The sequence below is a fragment of the Eleginops maclovinus genome, chromosome 4, assembly GCF_036324505.1.
Source record: "Eleginops maclovinus isolate JMC-PN-2008 ecotype Puerto Natales chromosome 4, JC_Emac_rtc_rv5, whole genome shotgun sequence".
Classification (NCBI taxonomy): Eukaryota; Metazoa; Chordata; class Actinopteri; order Perciformes; family Eleginopidae; genus Eleginops; species Eleginops maclovinus.
In genome coordinates this window covers 10,988,110-11,002,451 of record NC_086352.1, presented here as the reverse complement: position 1 = coordinate 11,002,451, position 14,342 = coordinate 10,988,110, and the positions used below count along the sequence as shown (strand labels likewise).

The 14,342-nt window shown below is 40.0% G+C and overlaps 1 protein-coding gene across 1 annotated transcript in view; it reads right to left on the bottom strand.

The window, feature by feature from the left end:
• The window catches only part of myo5aa (myosin VAa), a 57,042-nt gene that overhangs the window by 36,147 nt on the left and 6,553 nt on the right, over positions 1-14,342 (bottom strand). Inside the window, 2 exon segments of the mRNA XM_063881847.1 lie at positions 936-1,107; positions 3,961-4,071. Coding sequence (XP_063737917.1) covers positions 936-1,107; positions 3,961-4,071 — 283 coding nt within the window.

Below are 14,342 nucleotides of genomic sequence, written 5' to 3'. Positions count from 1 at the left end.
AATGCTGGTTATTGAAGGCTGCAGAGATCAAAGCATTGCTTAAATCATCCACGTTGGAACCTTATAAAACTGATTAGCGTGCTATAAGTGCAGAAAATGAACCACATTACGATTGCTTACAGTCACTGAACTAAAAACACAATGAAGATAAATGACAATCTCTGATTTACTACTGTAATTTAAGGGGGGGGGGTAATATGACTAGTTTTTCTTTCACTGTTTATTCACCTCTATCCCTTAAGCTACATCACCTGTTGTTTTCTTCACATTAACGTCTCTGTCAGGCTGGTTGCTTTAAGTAGGGCTTTACAAAACAAATAGTTTAAGGCTTTATTCAGCATTTTGACATTCAGATGACAATTCTACGTTCAAGATGTTGCACAGTTGTTTTTTTGCCTGTCTATTCATGTCTACATATTTGCAGATAATAAGACTACTTTAAGAGTACTACTCAACCATTTATAGAATAAGACTCCAGTGGTGGCTCCGTCAGATAGAAGTAAGCATTTGCTAAATTTACAACATATTTTTTGGCATTGACAGTTGTTATATTTATTACGGAGAGATGATTTAACAAAAAAAGACAACCACATTTAAATCTAAAAAATCTCTTCAATCAAGTATTTTGGTTGATGGATGTTTATTTTATTTGAGGGGAGTGCAAAAAAAACTGCTCACCCTGTATCAGAGAGGAGCTATGGACTTTTAAAGTTAATAAAGAAAGCTACTGTACACTGAAATATGTGCAAATATTAAGCGTTCTTGTTTAAAAAGCTAAAAGTTTGCTTGTTCAAATATTCTTGCACAGATTTTCTTAAAGATAGATGACAATAAAGATGTGAAGCTTATTTAAAAATCCTTAAAAAGGAACCTTAAATGTAAAAGGACTGACAACATGCATTCGGTCTTCAGTAGACAGGTACAGTGCCACGTACCGCAGTAGGTGTAGATGAGCTTGGAGTCGATGAAGCGGACTTTGAGGTTGTGCAGCACGGCCGGCTCGTGGAGGTAGCTGAGCGCTGTGAGGTCATTCTCTCCCACCAGGATGTCAGGGTTTCGCAGGTAAGGCAGGTTCTTCGTCTTGGGGTCGAGTTTGTGCTCAATGTTCTGAAGATGACCCAGAAAACAGTAGAAGGGTTGGTAAGTTAAGTTGTTATTTGTCTATCTGGTTAGTTGTTAGTGTTAACGTATTGTGTGTTTCCAAAAAATGCTCAAACCTTTTCCAGTTTTAGATTTATTAGTAAGATACATTTTAAATACTTTCTGTAAAGTGTCTGGGCCCTTTTTCCTAAAGTGTATGGGGATGTCCCTTTTCACATATCTTCTATTTCGCTAAAGATTTTACCGGTTTGTGAAAAAAATGAGTTCAAATCTGGCAGCAACGTGTGTTCAGATCCTATTACGTATTGTTCATATTGAGATGATAGCCTTAAGCAGCAATGCATTATGAATATTCCTATTGTGAATAAACTCACATTAAAGCAACTTCCAACTAACAGCTGCGATTAAAATATGTTTTTGTTTCCTAATTTGTGAATTTTTACCAACACTTACCAACCAAGAAATACGCAAATACCGTAATTTCCGGACTATAAGTCGCTACTCTTTGCACAAGCTTTGAACCCTGCGGCTTATAGTCCGGTGCGGCTAATGTATGAACAAAACAGGATTTTCCCCCTAATTTTAGCTTGTGCGGCTAATATTCAGGTGCGCCTTGTAGTCCGGAAAATACGGTACTTTGTCTAACATCCTTGTGCCATGTTATTCATCTTCTTAAATGCCAGCAGTCATCATTACATGTGTTTACTCACCGATGAACGAGAACCTTCATATTGTTAAAAGCCAAAAGTAAAGGTTAATTCCACTGACATTATCCTGAATCAAGTAAGTCCTGCGATAAAATCCATTGAGAGATTTTGCACTTCTGTCAGCTCCTTTACATGTTTGACTGTCGTTGGTTTGCAGGTCTGGCCGCCTGAGGCTGTGTACACATTGTTTGAATAATCAATGACAGAAATCCACTCCCACTATTTATTAATTTGGTTTTTCATGCATTTGTCTTCAACAACGTCATGAGACTGGCTACTGATTTGGCATGGCTCTGCATCAAAACCACAAGGCGCTCAAAAGATGTTATTGTATTAATCTGGAGTTCAGTTTGGTTCCCCTCTCTCTCTGCGTGGAAACATTTGACATTTTTTATATCCCTATCAAATGGATCTCTCTCTGTGGCCGATGATTGATTCCGTTACAGAAAGCATTCCAGTAGCGATGTCAGGAATCAAATAGATAATCGGATTGTTTGACTGAGTGTGGTATTTTGAACATCTTTTGACAGCAGCTATCTACCAAAGCACAACGATAAGGGCATTAAGGCGGCACAATCATCTAAATCTTTTATGAATTCAATAATTGATTCTTAATCTGCACATGGATCAGCAATGAGAGACAAGCAGAACAAACCTTAATTTTCGCTATTCAAAGACATGATCTTTCGAAAGGTTGGTATAATTTGTCTCCATCCTGTGAGAGCTAAAGCTATCTGGCTGCTGGCGGCCTACTGGGACATGTGATGTGATATTTAGCTACCAAAAAAACTTGAATAATTCCCAAAAATCCTTATCTCAGCTTTGCCTGAAATGAGTGGCAGATCTTTGGTGCCTCACCAAAGATCTGCCACTCATTCCTTGATTCATGTCCTTATTTTTCACACAATGTCATCTTGAATGGATGACAATTTTGAATGACATTAAACAGCCAGAACCAGATCAATAGGTCCAAATCTTCAGACTAATTAAAGAAATAGCAGAAGACTCTTTATGACCAAATTACCAGACCTGATTTAACTTTGGGCTACTAAACTCTGCATTACAGACTATACTATGGCTCTATGACCTGGGCTATTACTCGCCTGTTGTTCAATCACATCACTTTAGCATTAGGAAGAAGGGGGAGAATTGAGCTGCTAACTAGCTTAAGCGTAGTAGCACGCAGTACCAGCAGTCTAGGCTTTTGCTGTTGCTAGGCCAAGCTACTGTAAGACCGGGATACATTTTGAGGAAAAAAAGCATAAAAAAGGAGAGCAGGGCCGCCGTGGCGCAGCTGGCTGGGGCACCTGCACCGTACGCCGGCGACCCGGGTTCGATTCCCGACCTGTGGTCCTTTCCGGATCCCACCCCGACTCTCTCTCCCGCTTTCCTGTCACTCTCCTATCTGATTAAAGGGAAAAAGCCCCCAAAAAATAACAAAAAAAGGAGAGCAGAAGCAACAGCAAGCAGAAACATATCTGCACTGTAAGAAAGCAGGAAGCAACTTTACGTCTATGTATGTGGAAATATTTTCCTCTAAAAGGGAGCACATGTTACAAAGTCTAATTTCCCCTAAGGGATAAATAAAGTATTTCTTATTCTGATTTCCAGAGTTCATGTGAGAAAACCTTTGTACTGTAGCACCCATGTTGCTAGCTACATCTACATATGATCACATGATTAAATCATCAGCAGCAATATGGCAAATGGTCTTGCCAGGTAACATGCTTTCATTATGAGGAGAGCTACATGCCGGAAGCTGTTTGTATTCTAAACTGCAGAATTAAATGTACTACTACTACTACATTTAAAATCCTCCTTTGGGCATCTTTGAAAGCAGGTCTCATTTGTCGAGAGTGCTAATGGTAAAACCAATAACCGCTAATGAGAGCCAGCACTTTGAAGTGTCTTTGAGGGGGAGACACAGAGAGAGAGAGAGAGAGAGAGAGAGAGAGAGAGAGAGAGAGAGAGAGAGAGAGAGAGAGAGAGAGAGAGAGAGAGAGAGAGAGAGAGAGAGAGAGAGAGAGAGAGAGAGAGAGAGAGAGAGAGAGAGAGAGAGAGAGAGAGAGAGAGAGAGAGAGAGAGAGGATGCAACAAAAAGAGCCGAGAGGAGAAGAATCACAAAGAGGGAGAGTCCTCAGTTCATCCTCACCGTTCCATCCTCCAGCATGAGCTGCAGGGAGGAGTCGCCATTTTTGTAGTCATTGTTCAGCTCAGCAGACTTCCACACCTCCTCTGCATCAGGGATCCACACCCGAGCACGCTGAAGGGGGGAGAGAGAAGTTAGAAGATTAAGATTTTATCATACAAAATGTTGCACTAGAATTGTCCGTCATTTTGATTGTGAAGGTCAAATTGTCTTCATAATGGATGCATTATAATATATTAAAGATAAAGTATATTTAATGGCATTTAGTGTGCATGTTTTAATAAGGTAATATAGAGAGCAGGCTTATATGTTAAAAGGGCATGTCACAAATGAACAGAAGTGCTGAATATGAATGTTTTTCCTGCGATCGAAACAATGCCACTAGAAACAGTCTTGTCTATCCAAGCAAATATGAACAATGCAATTTTACAAATGATTTTTCACATCTTTTCCTCAGGTGAACAACTTCCTATGGCTTCTGGTGTTTATTTTGTTTTTATGGCTCAACAAGAGAACATTTGAGGAACACAAATTAAAGCAAGAGCAAGGGTTGCTGACATCTTACATTACCAACATACTGTAAACACATCTTTTCCAAGAGGTTGATGCCATCTTTGTATTTAGTTCAGTAATATTTCATATTTGAAAATCCCTGATGTATAAAGTCAGTCATCCCTGTGCAATGAACCCACTGCCCCTCGATTCCCAAGAAGGTTGGAGTAAATATTTTATTGACTCAGTTTGCTCCACCTGACTCAGTTTGGCCCCATCTCATTTCAACAAAACATGTTTTAAATAGTGTTGTTTTTGTCTGCTGTGTTTCTGCTTCATTAGTCACCTAATGCTGTTTTTGAGCTTTCGGATCATTTTTAGAAAATCGTATCGATATCAATCAAATCTGGGGACATTCCAGGCTACTTTCATCATCACATAAAACTGAGCACTGCACTCAATCTAGTCGAACCAAAAATATGACCTTGTTTCCTTCTCTTAAACCCTGTATTTTTCATTTTAAAACTGTAAGATACAGTGGTATGCAAAAGTTTGGGCACCCCTTAGGAAAACCACTGCATCAGTTTGTCACTTGCTGAGCTTTTGAAGCAGCAACTTCATTTTAACATATGTTATACCTTATGGTAACAGAAACATCTCAGTAGTGAAATAACTTTTATTGGTCAAACAGAAACATGTTTATGTGCATTCAAACAAAAATAGGCATGTGCATAAATTTGGGCACCCCTAAGAAATAATTCCATTAATATTTAGTATTGCCTCCTTTTGCTGCAATAACGGCCTGTAGACGCCTCCTGTAGCCACAGACAAGTCCCTTAAGCCTGGCAGGTGGTATTTTGGCCCATTCTTCCACACAAAACGTCTCCAGTTCAGTCAGGTTTCTTGGCCTCCGTGCATGGACAGCCTTCTTCAAATAAATCCATACATTTTCAATGATGTTAAGGTCTGGGGACTGGGATGGCCATTCCAGAACATTGTACCTGTGCTTCTGCATGAATTCCTTGGTGGATTTTGATCGGTGCTTAGGATCATTGTCCTGCTGAAAAATCCAACCCCGGCGTAGCTTCAACTTTGTGACTGACTCTAGAACATTCTTGTCAAGAATCTCCTGGTACTGTAAGGAATTCATGTGGCCCTCAACTTTAACAAGTTTTCCAGTACCTGTGCTAGCCACACAGCCCCATAACATGATAGATCCTCCACCAAATTTTACAGTGGGCAACAAGTTCTTTTCATTGAATGCAGTGTGTTTTTTTCGCCATGCATACCTGTTCATGTTATGACCAAATAACTCAATCTTGGTCTCATCTGACCACAGTATTTTGTTCCAAAATGCTTCTGGCTTGTCCAGATGAGCTTTTGCATACCTCATGCGACTCTTCTTGTGATTAACACTCAGGAAAGGCTTTTTGCACATCACCCTTCCAATGAGCTCTTCCTGGTGCAAAGTACGCTGGATTGTGGAACGGTGAACAACTACACCATCAGCAGCCAGATGTTGTTGTAGTTCTCTGGAGGTGGTCTGTGGCTTCTCTGTGACCATTTTCACCATCCTTCGCCTGTGCCTTTCCCCTATTTTTGTCGGCCTACCACATCTTTCCTTCACACGGACTGTTCCTGTGGCCTTCCATTTCACAACTACGTTTCTGACTGTGGAGACAGACAGTTTAAACCTGTCAGATAATTTTTTGTACCCTTCTCCTAATTTATAATGTTGGATTATCTTAGCTTTCAGGTCAGTGGAGAGTTGTTTTGAGGTCCCCATCTTGCCACTCCCTAAGAAAGAACCTAGGCCAGGCACAGCCAGCTATTACCTATGTTAAATAGCCTTTTTCATGATTGGTTCCACCTGTCTTTGTAATTGAAGGTCTAATGAGCTAATCAAAGCAATTTTGTGCAGCAACCTGTCAGCTATAAATCCGTACAGGTGTTGAAATGAATGCTATTTATAAGGGTGCCCAAACTTTTGCACATCCCATTTTTTGCATTTTATTTTATTATAATAAAACTATGTAATGCTACCCTAAGAATTTTGGTCTGGAAAACACTAAAACGTCTACATCTTTGTAGGAAAACAAATGTTGTTGCTGTGATCTTCTATTATAAAGGAAAAGCAAATTGTCATGAAATCTCAGAGGGGTGCCCAAACTTTTGCATACCACTGTAAGTAATTTACTCCGAGTCCTCCTGACTCTTATAATGGCACCGCACCGGAAACAAAAGTGCTGCACTGAAAAAGAAATTCTCAATTTTGTCCTCTAATTTTGCTTGGTAAAATAAAGAAGTTTTGGTACAGATTTTATTTTTGTAGATACATTTTAATCCAATGATTTTTTTGCAACAATACATCATTAATATAGTCACACAGGGACTGGTGGAGGACTCTGGTGCTGCCTCGTCATTTTCTTAGCTCAGTCACGGTACAAAAGGTCATAACGAACATGTTTAGTCATAGTATTCTGCAATGAAATTAACACTGCTTTTAAAAGATGGCACACGGGACTTCCTCTCGTCAGTATGACCTCAGAGAAAACACTGGCTCCTATGTGCTCACATTCATGATCTCATAGCTCGGTATGGTCAGTTAAGTTGTGGGAACAGACCGTTGAACCGATCGAGGACTGAGGAATGCAGTTGTGGAGAGTTCACTATAAAACTGCTTCAGACCTTACAGGCTTGTGACTGGAGGCAATCAGCTGATCGCAGACATGTGGAAAAACAGTGATGAACACTGGCAGTCACATGGTTGAGGAATCCAGCTCACAAACGGACTGGTAATGGGGTTGTAGTTTGCTGAATGACTTGGCTGTTAGAGAACTGATAGAAAAACAATGTGACCTTAAACACCCGAAGACACAAACCATTGGTCAAACAGAACAGAGGTTGTTTTTCTTACAGTCAATCTGATTTTACATAAGGGGCAAAGATGAGAGGAAATTAGGTGAAAAGATACAACAGATTCTGGTCCAGTTTGTTTTCCAGCAGCAATGTTTTTAACCCTTTAACTTAACAATGTGTCTTAGCTGTGTAAAGGATTTCCCACCATATGTAAATGAATCAATGGCATATTCAGGATTTAAACACAAACCCACTATCCTACAGGGGTTAATCACTCAAACTTCACGTGTTGTGATCTGAACATGGATGAGGATCATTCCTTATTTATTACTCATTTATTTGAAATGCGAGTGAATTATGAACACTCAAAGGGGACTACGTTTGCAGGACTATCTGAGGGACACTTTTTAAATACCTCAAAAAACACAGGGTTAGGGTTACACACACTTTGCCCTCCCTCCATCTCTCTCTCTCTCGTTCTTATTATAAAGAGGGGGTGTTGGAGTGAAATGGCAGCTACAGCCTCTCCCAAAAGTTTCATGAAAATATGTGTGGAGGTCTTTTTTTTCTTGCCGTTACAAACGTTTTGACACTTTATCAATAAGTCCTTCCATATCTATTTGTCACATGTCAATACAGAGTAGAGCTGGGCAATATGACCTACGTTTTGTTTCCTGACGGTTCATTTCAGAACTCCGTATTGATAGCCTGTTTTCTAACGATTCCATTACTAAATGATCCATATGGAATAAACACATGGTAAATAAAATGTTAGTATTCTCTTAAAATCACGATATATGAAGAGTATTTATTTTAAAAACACTTTAGTGAATTAGACTATTAAATGAAATGATATAGAAAAAGAAATTTCACAGCTATACACTGACTATGTTTACATGCACACACACACATATTAATAAAGAATCAGAGTGTTGTGTTTGTTTTCATTATTGTAGACCATTATACACTACATGGTCTCACACTCTAATATTCGTTGGCCCGCCTTTAGCTTTGATTACGGCACGCATTCGCTGTGGCATCGATTCCACGAGCTTCTGCAATGTCACAACATTTATTTCTGTCTTGCATTCATTTTTCGCCAAGATCTGGTATTGATGACGGGAGATTCGGACCACTGCGCAAAGTCTTCTCCAGCACATCCCAAAGATTCTCAATCGGGTTCAGGTCTGGACTCTGTGGTGGCCAATCCATGTGTGAAAATGATGTCTCATGCTCCCTGAACCACTCTTTCACAATTTGAGCCCGATGGATCCTGGCATTGTCATCTTGGAACAGGCCCGTGCCATCAGGGTAGAAAAAAATCCATTGATGGAATAACCTGGTCATTCAGATATTCAGGTAGTCAGCTGACTTCATTCTTTGGGCACGTTGCTGAACCTAGACCAGACCGACTGCAGCAACCCCAGATCATAGCACTGCCCCCCACAGGCTTGTGACCTTTTTTTGGGCCGGGCAGTGTTTATTGATATATGGTTTCAACACAATAAGATGCTATTAAAAAAATGATACATCCATCCAAATATTTCCCGGCCCTAACACAGAGCCTTTCTAGATGTTACACAACTGTCTTCTGTCTTGAAATCTCCTCCCCCAGCAAACCCCCTGGTCCTCCCAAATTGTTTTTTTCTCTTTCTCTAATCCTTTCCTCTCTCCTCCCCTTCAGGAACGCCAGACTGTGATCACTGAGGTGAGGTAGTGTGCTGCCATGTGGTTTTAGGTTTGCCTTTGAGTGACAGCTACAAAAGAAGAGGTTGGTGCGCTGACCAATATTTGACTTTTGAGGCAAATACTGATATTGATGTTTACTAGTTAAATAAAACCTTGACTACAATACAAGGATATTTTTCAAAAAGCATCCTTTATTTGTTGTTTCTTTAAAATGTTGATCTATACAGTATTTACTGACATTAACTGAGACATTAACAGTTAAACATATACATGTTGGGAGTATTGGACTTTGCTATTGCAATACTGTAATACCTGAGATTGGTTGACATCTACCTGGATCCATCTTGATTTTATTATATATATAAACACATGATCTTTCCTAACACCTGCAGCGTCTATGTTGTAAATATATTATCTTTTTAATTAATACTCATGACACCTACTGCACGCCTGTCCTGGGAGAGGAGTCTGAGGAACGAGGGTGTCATATTTTGTACAAACTGTAAAGCTCCCTGAGACAAACATGTATTTCCTGATACAGTATTTGGCTAAATAGATAAGATTTGATTGACTGTATCTAAATTACACTAAATTTTTTACAGCTTTTCTGCAATGCAATTTCTGGTGAGTTATCAGTTGGCACATACACTGATATGAATATCTGCAATTAGCTTAAACCAGCTGATAATCAGTCAATGTTGGCCTATTTTTCTATTCTATATCTGCCTGCACTGAGTCAGGCGGTTTTCAAAAAGACAGAAATTGGATGCTGAGCTGCTGCTAGCCAGTTGCAGTCAAAGAAAAGGAAACATGAGAGAGACAAAGAGTGTTTTACAAAAGCAATAATATTCCCATATCATAACAACATGATCTCCTTTGTACAATAGATTAATTTAAAACAATGGAATCAACATTTGAATGCTTGATAATTATTCTAATGAGGACTTTCATTTGCCATTAAGACAACCTGTACAATTAACTGTAATTATGACTTTCTCATTTCCATTGTAATGTTATTGTCACAATCAGCTGGTATTCATTAATCACAGGTGCTGTCACTGCCAGCTGTAGGGAGCAAATTGTGACCCTATGTTCATTAAATGGTGATCAAATATAATCTAATGCATTTTATTCGTTTTCTTGAAAGTAGGACATAGAAAACATAACTGGCAGAATGGAAAATTAACATCTATTCAGGAAAGACATTGTGCTGCTCCCAACTAGCCTACTCTTTTATATATTTTTGTGACCATTTAAATCATCTCTACGCCATGGTTTGGTTACAACAAACTCTGCAGTGCTGTTTAACATTTATCAGACCAACGGGGGGTTATTTGACATGCTAGTAGCGTTCACAACGTCTCTAAATATATCAATATGTTACTAAACTAGGTAAATGTGCCTTTAACCGCCTTCAAGGGGATCAAAATAAGGGAAACTGATAAATATCAAAGGCAGAAAACACAGACATCTGATGTTCTCTATTATTCTTTCCCCTTTAAATACATGGTTTCACCTTTTTGATTCCTATAGGACACCATCCCAGCCTCCTAGCAACAGAGAGAGGAGAGAGGGAGACAGTTGGAGAGACAGAGAGGGAGGAGAGGAGGAGGAGCAGGGCTAAAAATAGCGAGTTTTTGAGCAGCATCACACCTCACAGAGACATCACTGTGCTACCTAGCACTCTTACTGATCCTCATAATTATCCACACACACACACACACACACACACACACACACACACACACACACACACACACACACACACACACACACACAGACACACACACACACACACACACACACACACACACACACACACACACACACACACACACACACACACACACACACACACACACACACACACACACACACACACACACACACACACACACACACACACACACTCACACCTTTTTCACATGTCAGAGGGTGTCAAACATGATTATCAGAAATGAGCTAAGACTGGAATATGCTGCTTATCTGATCATTTCTTTTAGTCCTCTTTGACCAAAACAGGAACCCATACACGTTGATTTAGTGGGTGTGTGTGTGTGTGTGTGTGTGTGTGTATACCCGAGTATGGGTCAAAAAGACAGACAGCATTAAGGCAGCTGCAGAGACTATGAATAATATGTATAGACCAACAAATTCCCCTAGGTTCAGAAAACAGAGGAGAGATGAAGGATGAAACTCAACCCCACACACACACACACACACACACACACACACACACACACACACACACACACACACACACACACACACACACACACACACACACACACACACACACACACACACACACACACACACACACACACACACACACACACACACACACACACACACACACACACACACACACACACACACAGTAATCCTCCACAATGCAACACAAGCTAGAAATGAGGAGCGTCTGAAAGCTGGAGAGAGAAATGTGTTGAGTCAGAGCACTGCCTCTCTTTCTGCCTTACAGAGCGACGGATCATGGTCGGACTGGAACATTTTATTCGAGATGGACGAAGAGGAGAGAGGCAGACGAAGAAAGCACCAAAGACGTCAGAGGATCAGTGATGTCAGAAATCACATGACCAAAGTGTCTCCGCATTGAGCTCGCCCAACATATGCCGCATCGCAAGAGTGTTCACACACACTGAAGATCTGTCATGTTACTTGCTGTACCTCCGGGCACTGGGTGGGGTCCCGCTGATGTGAGGGTCACATGTGATGGATGTGTGATGTTTCTAAATGTGCTAAACAAAAGGAGGTTCAAAGCTAAAGAGAATATTTGGAAACAATACTAGTTGATGATGTTCAACAGATCAGAATTACAATACGGAGAACGTGCAGACAAAGCAACACCTTCTTCTTCCATCTGCATCAGTTAACAGATGCTCTCGTTTCAAATAAAAGGGGACGTTTTCAATGTATTCAGTGTCATCCCGCCTTGAGCGTATATTTAATTGCTTTTCTTTAACTCAGGATAAAGCTGTTCAAGTGACAGCTTGGTTTTACACTAGATTAAAGACTTCCAGAAATGACTCTTTACTGTTGACCAGCATATGGTTAAGGGATGAAGATCAAGGGTCAAAATGTGTTCAGCAGTGGTCGGGATATCCGGACTTCAAGTTCTTTAGTTTATACTTTTTAGTAGAGGTCAAGCTCCAAACACAATGCATACATGTAGCGGCCAAAATCATATCAAAATAAAACAGATCATTAACTTAAAGGTAAACTGCTGCTGAGACACCAGATAGCTAATCTTACGCACGGAAAATGATCCAAGTCCAGACAAGTCAACGTTTGTGCGTTTATTTGCATGATCCAGTATCATTAACAAAGAACACAGTTCCCAATCATTCCTTTTCTTTAGTCTTTCCCATGGCTCTCCTGCTAGCTTAAATCAATCCGACTGACAAAAAAAAGATGTGCATACTGGTGCTCTGCTCCCACCACCACCTGTCTCCATACAATTACACCAGGTGCCCTACACATGCCTTCAAAATAAAAGCATAAAAACTCATTTAATTCAGATAAATAACAAGACTAAATAATAATAATAATAATAATAATATATTCATTATAAAAAAAACAGCAAGTAAACAAATTATTAACTATTAAATAATATAAGGCAATGTATAGCTCCATCACTACATATCCACAAGTTGTATTTTTGAAAAATGGACAAAATAGGTAGTATATTTGTTGAAATAAAGGAACATGTTTGTAGTTTTTGTCTTGCCTTACTCATAAAATAAGATGTTTGTTATCTAGATATTTTGAGTGTCATAATGCCTCGCACTGACGCTGTTGTACATTTTTTGATCTTATTAAATCCAAGCATCAAAAACAAAACAGAAATGCATCCTATGGATCGTATTGGAGGACAAGACCATCGTTCTAGCAGCAGTGTACTCTGTTTTCAACACATCAAGTATAAAGTGACATAATTCATTTTATTTCACATAATTAACACAACGGCTGACAGCGGGTCAGTTTAAAGCAGGGAAACGCATCTATTGAGGGTAATACTAAGTACAAGGCTGATACTAATCCTGGTTTAACTGAGACAAAGGATCAGGACATGATTAGGCTAACTAACACCGGCTAATCTTATTCCAGTAAGCTACACCACAATTTCATTACATTTAAATATGGCTACAGATTGCCAATGTACTGCTAACACCAGACCTGTTCTTACTTCTTGTCCTGAACCACAGACAGAAATACATGCATAGAATCCATTCCATTAAACCAATTTCCTTCAAATCTGTTTACCACATCAGAGCCACTTTAAATGAGGAAAGGTTAGCTCAGCTGTTTTCGTTGTTTAAGCCAAAGCATTTTGACGGATGCTTTTTTTAGACCTGGCCCCACTTTGCTGCTGATAGTTCTGCTACACCAATGCAAGGACATTAGAGGAAGACTGTGATTTAGAGGTGTCAGAATTGGGGCCATTGGGACAGTATAGTGCGGACAGTAAATGTACAACCACTGTATGTAGTCTTTGTGTATGTGGGTGGTGTAGAAGTGCTACCACCGGGCGGGTGTCTTTACAAATCTGCATGAAGCCAACTCAGATTAAAGGGACCTCACCTTGCTAATACTGAGGTCTAAGCTTTCGCTCGTAGATTGTGTCCTGCTGTGATCCCACTGAACCCTTGCAATGGTTTCTCCTGCTTACACTGCCAGGGGCTAAATAAATGCCTATCAGACCACTTGCATGGAACAATATTTCCAATTTGAACATGGTATATGTGATTTCTGCAAGCTTTTCCATGTAGGTTGAGCTCCATTAAATGAAATGACACTCCTCAGCTCTGTTGTGAAGAAAAGGCCTCAGTGAAATAACAGTTTTTCTCAAGATGGACACATTATAGAAGTGAATCAAATGAAATAGGCCTAGATTAGACCTGATAAAATGTTTTAACAACATGGTCTGGCAGACACAGCTGCAGGGGTATGTGAACGAAGTGTTTTGCTCTCATATTGTCAGTAAAGCCATCATTGGAGTCCCAGACTGCAGAGGCCTCGTCACATGATGCCACTCATGTGAGGATCTGCTGTTTTTCTGCTCAGCTGGGCAGACCCAGCATGAAGCCAAGAAACAGAGACCTCAGTGCTGGTGGAGGATTTGTTCGGAAAGAAACTGGGATAGTTTAACTACACCCGATGGTGCTCCCTAATTAGATTCCTTGGCACTAGTAGCGTGTCAATGTCTAGCAATGGTCAAAGATCAGGGACAAGAAGACGAATCCCGGCATTTAATCCAATTAGTTTAGTCTGTGCTGAATGTTACAGTAGTGTAGTTAACTTCTGTGTGTTATGTCAGAGCGGGA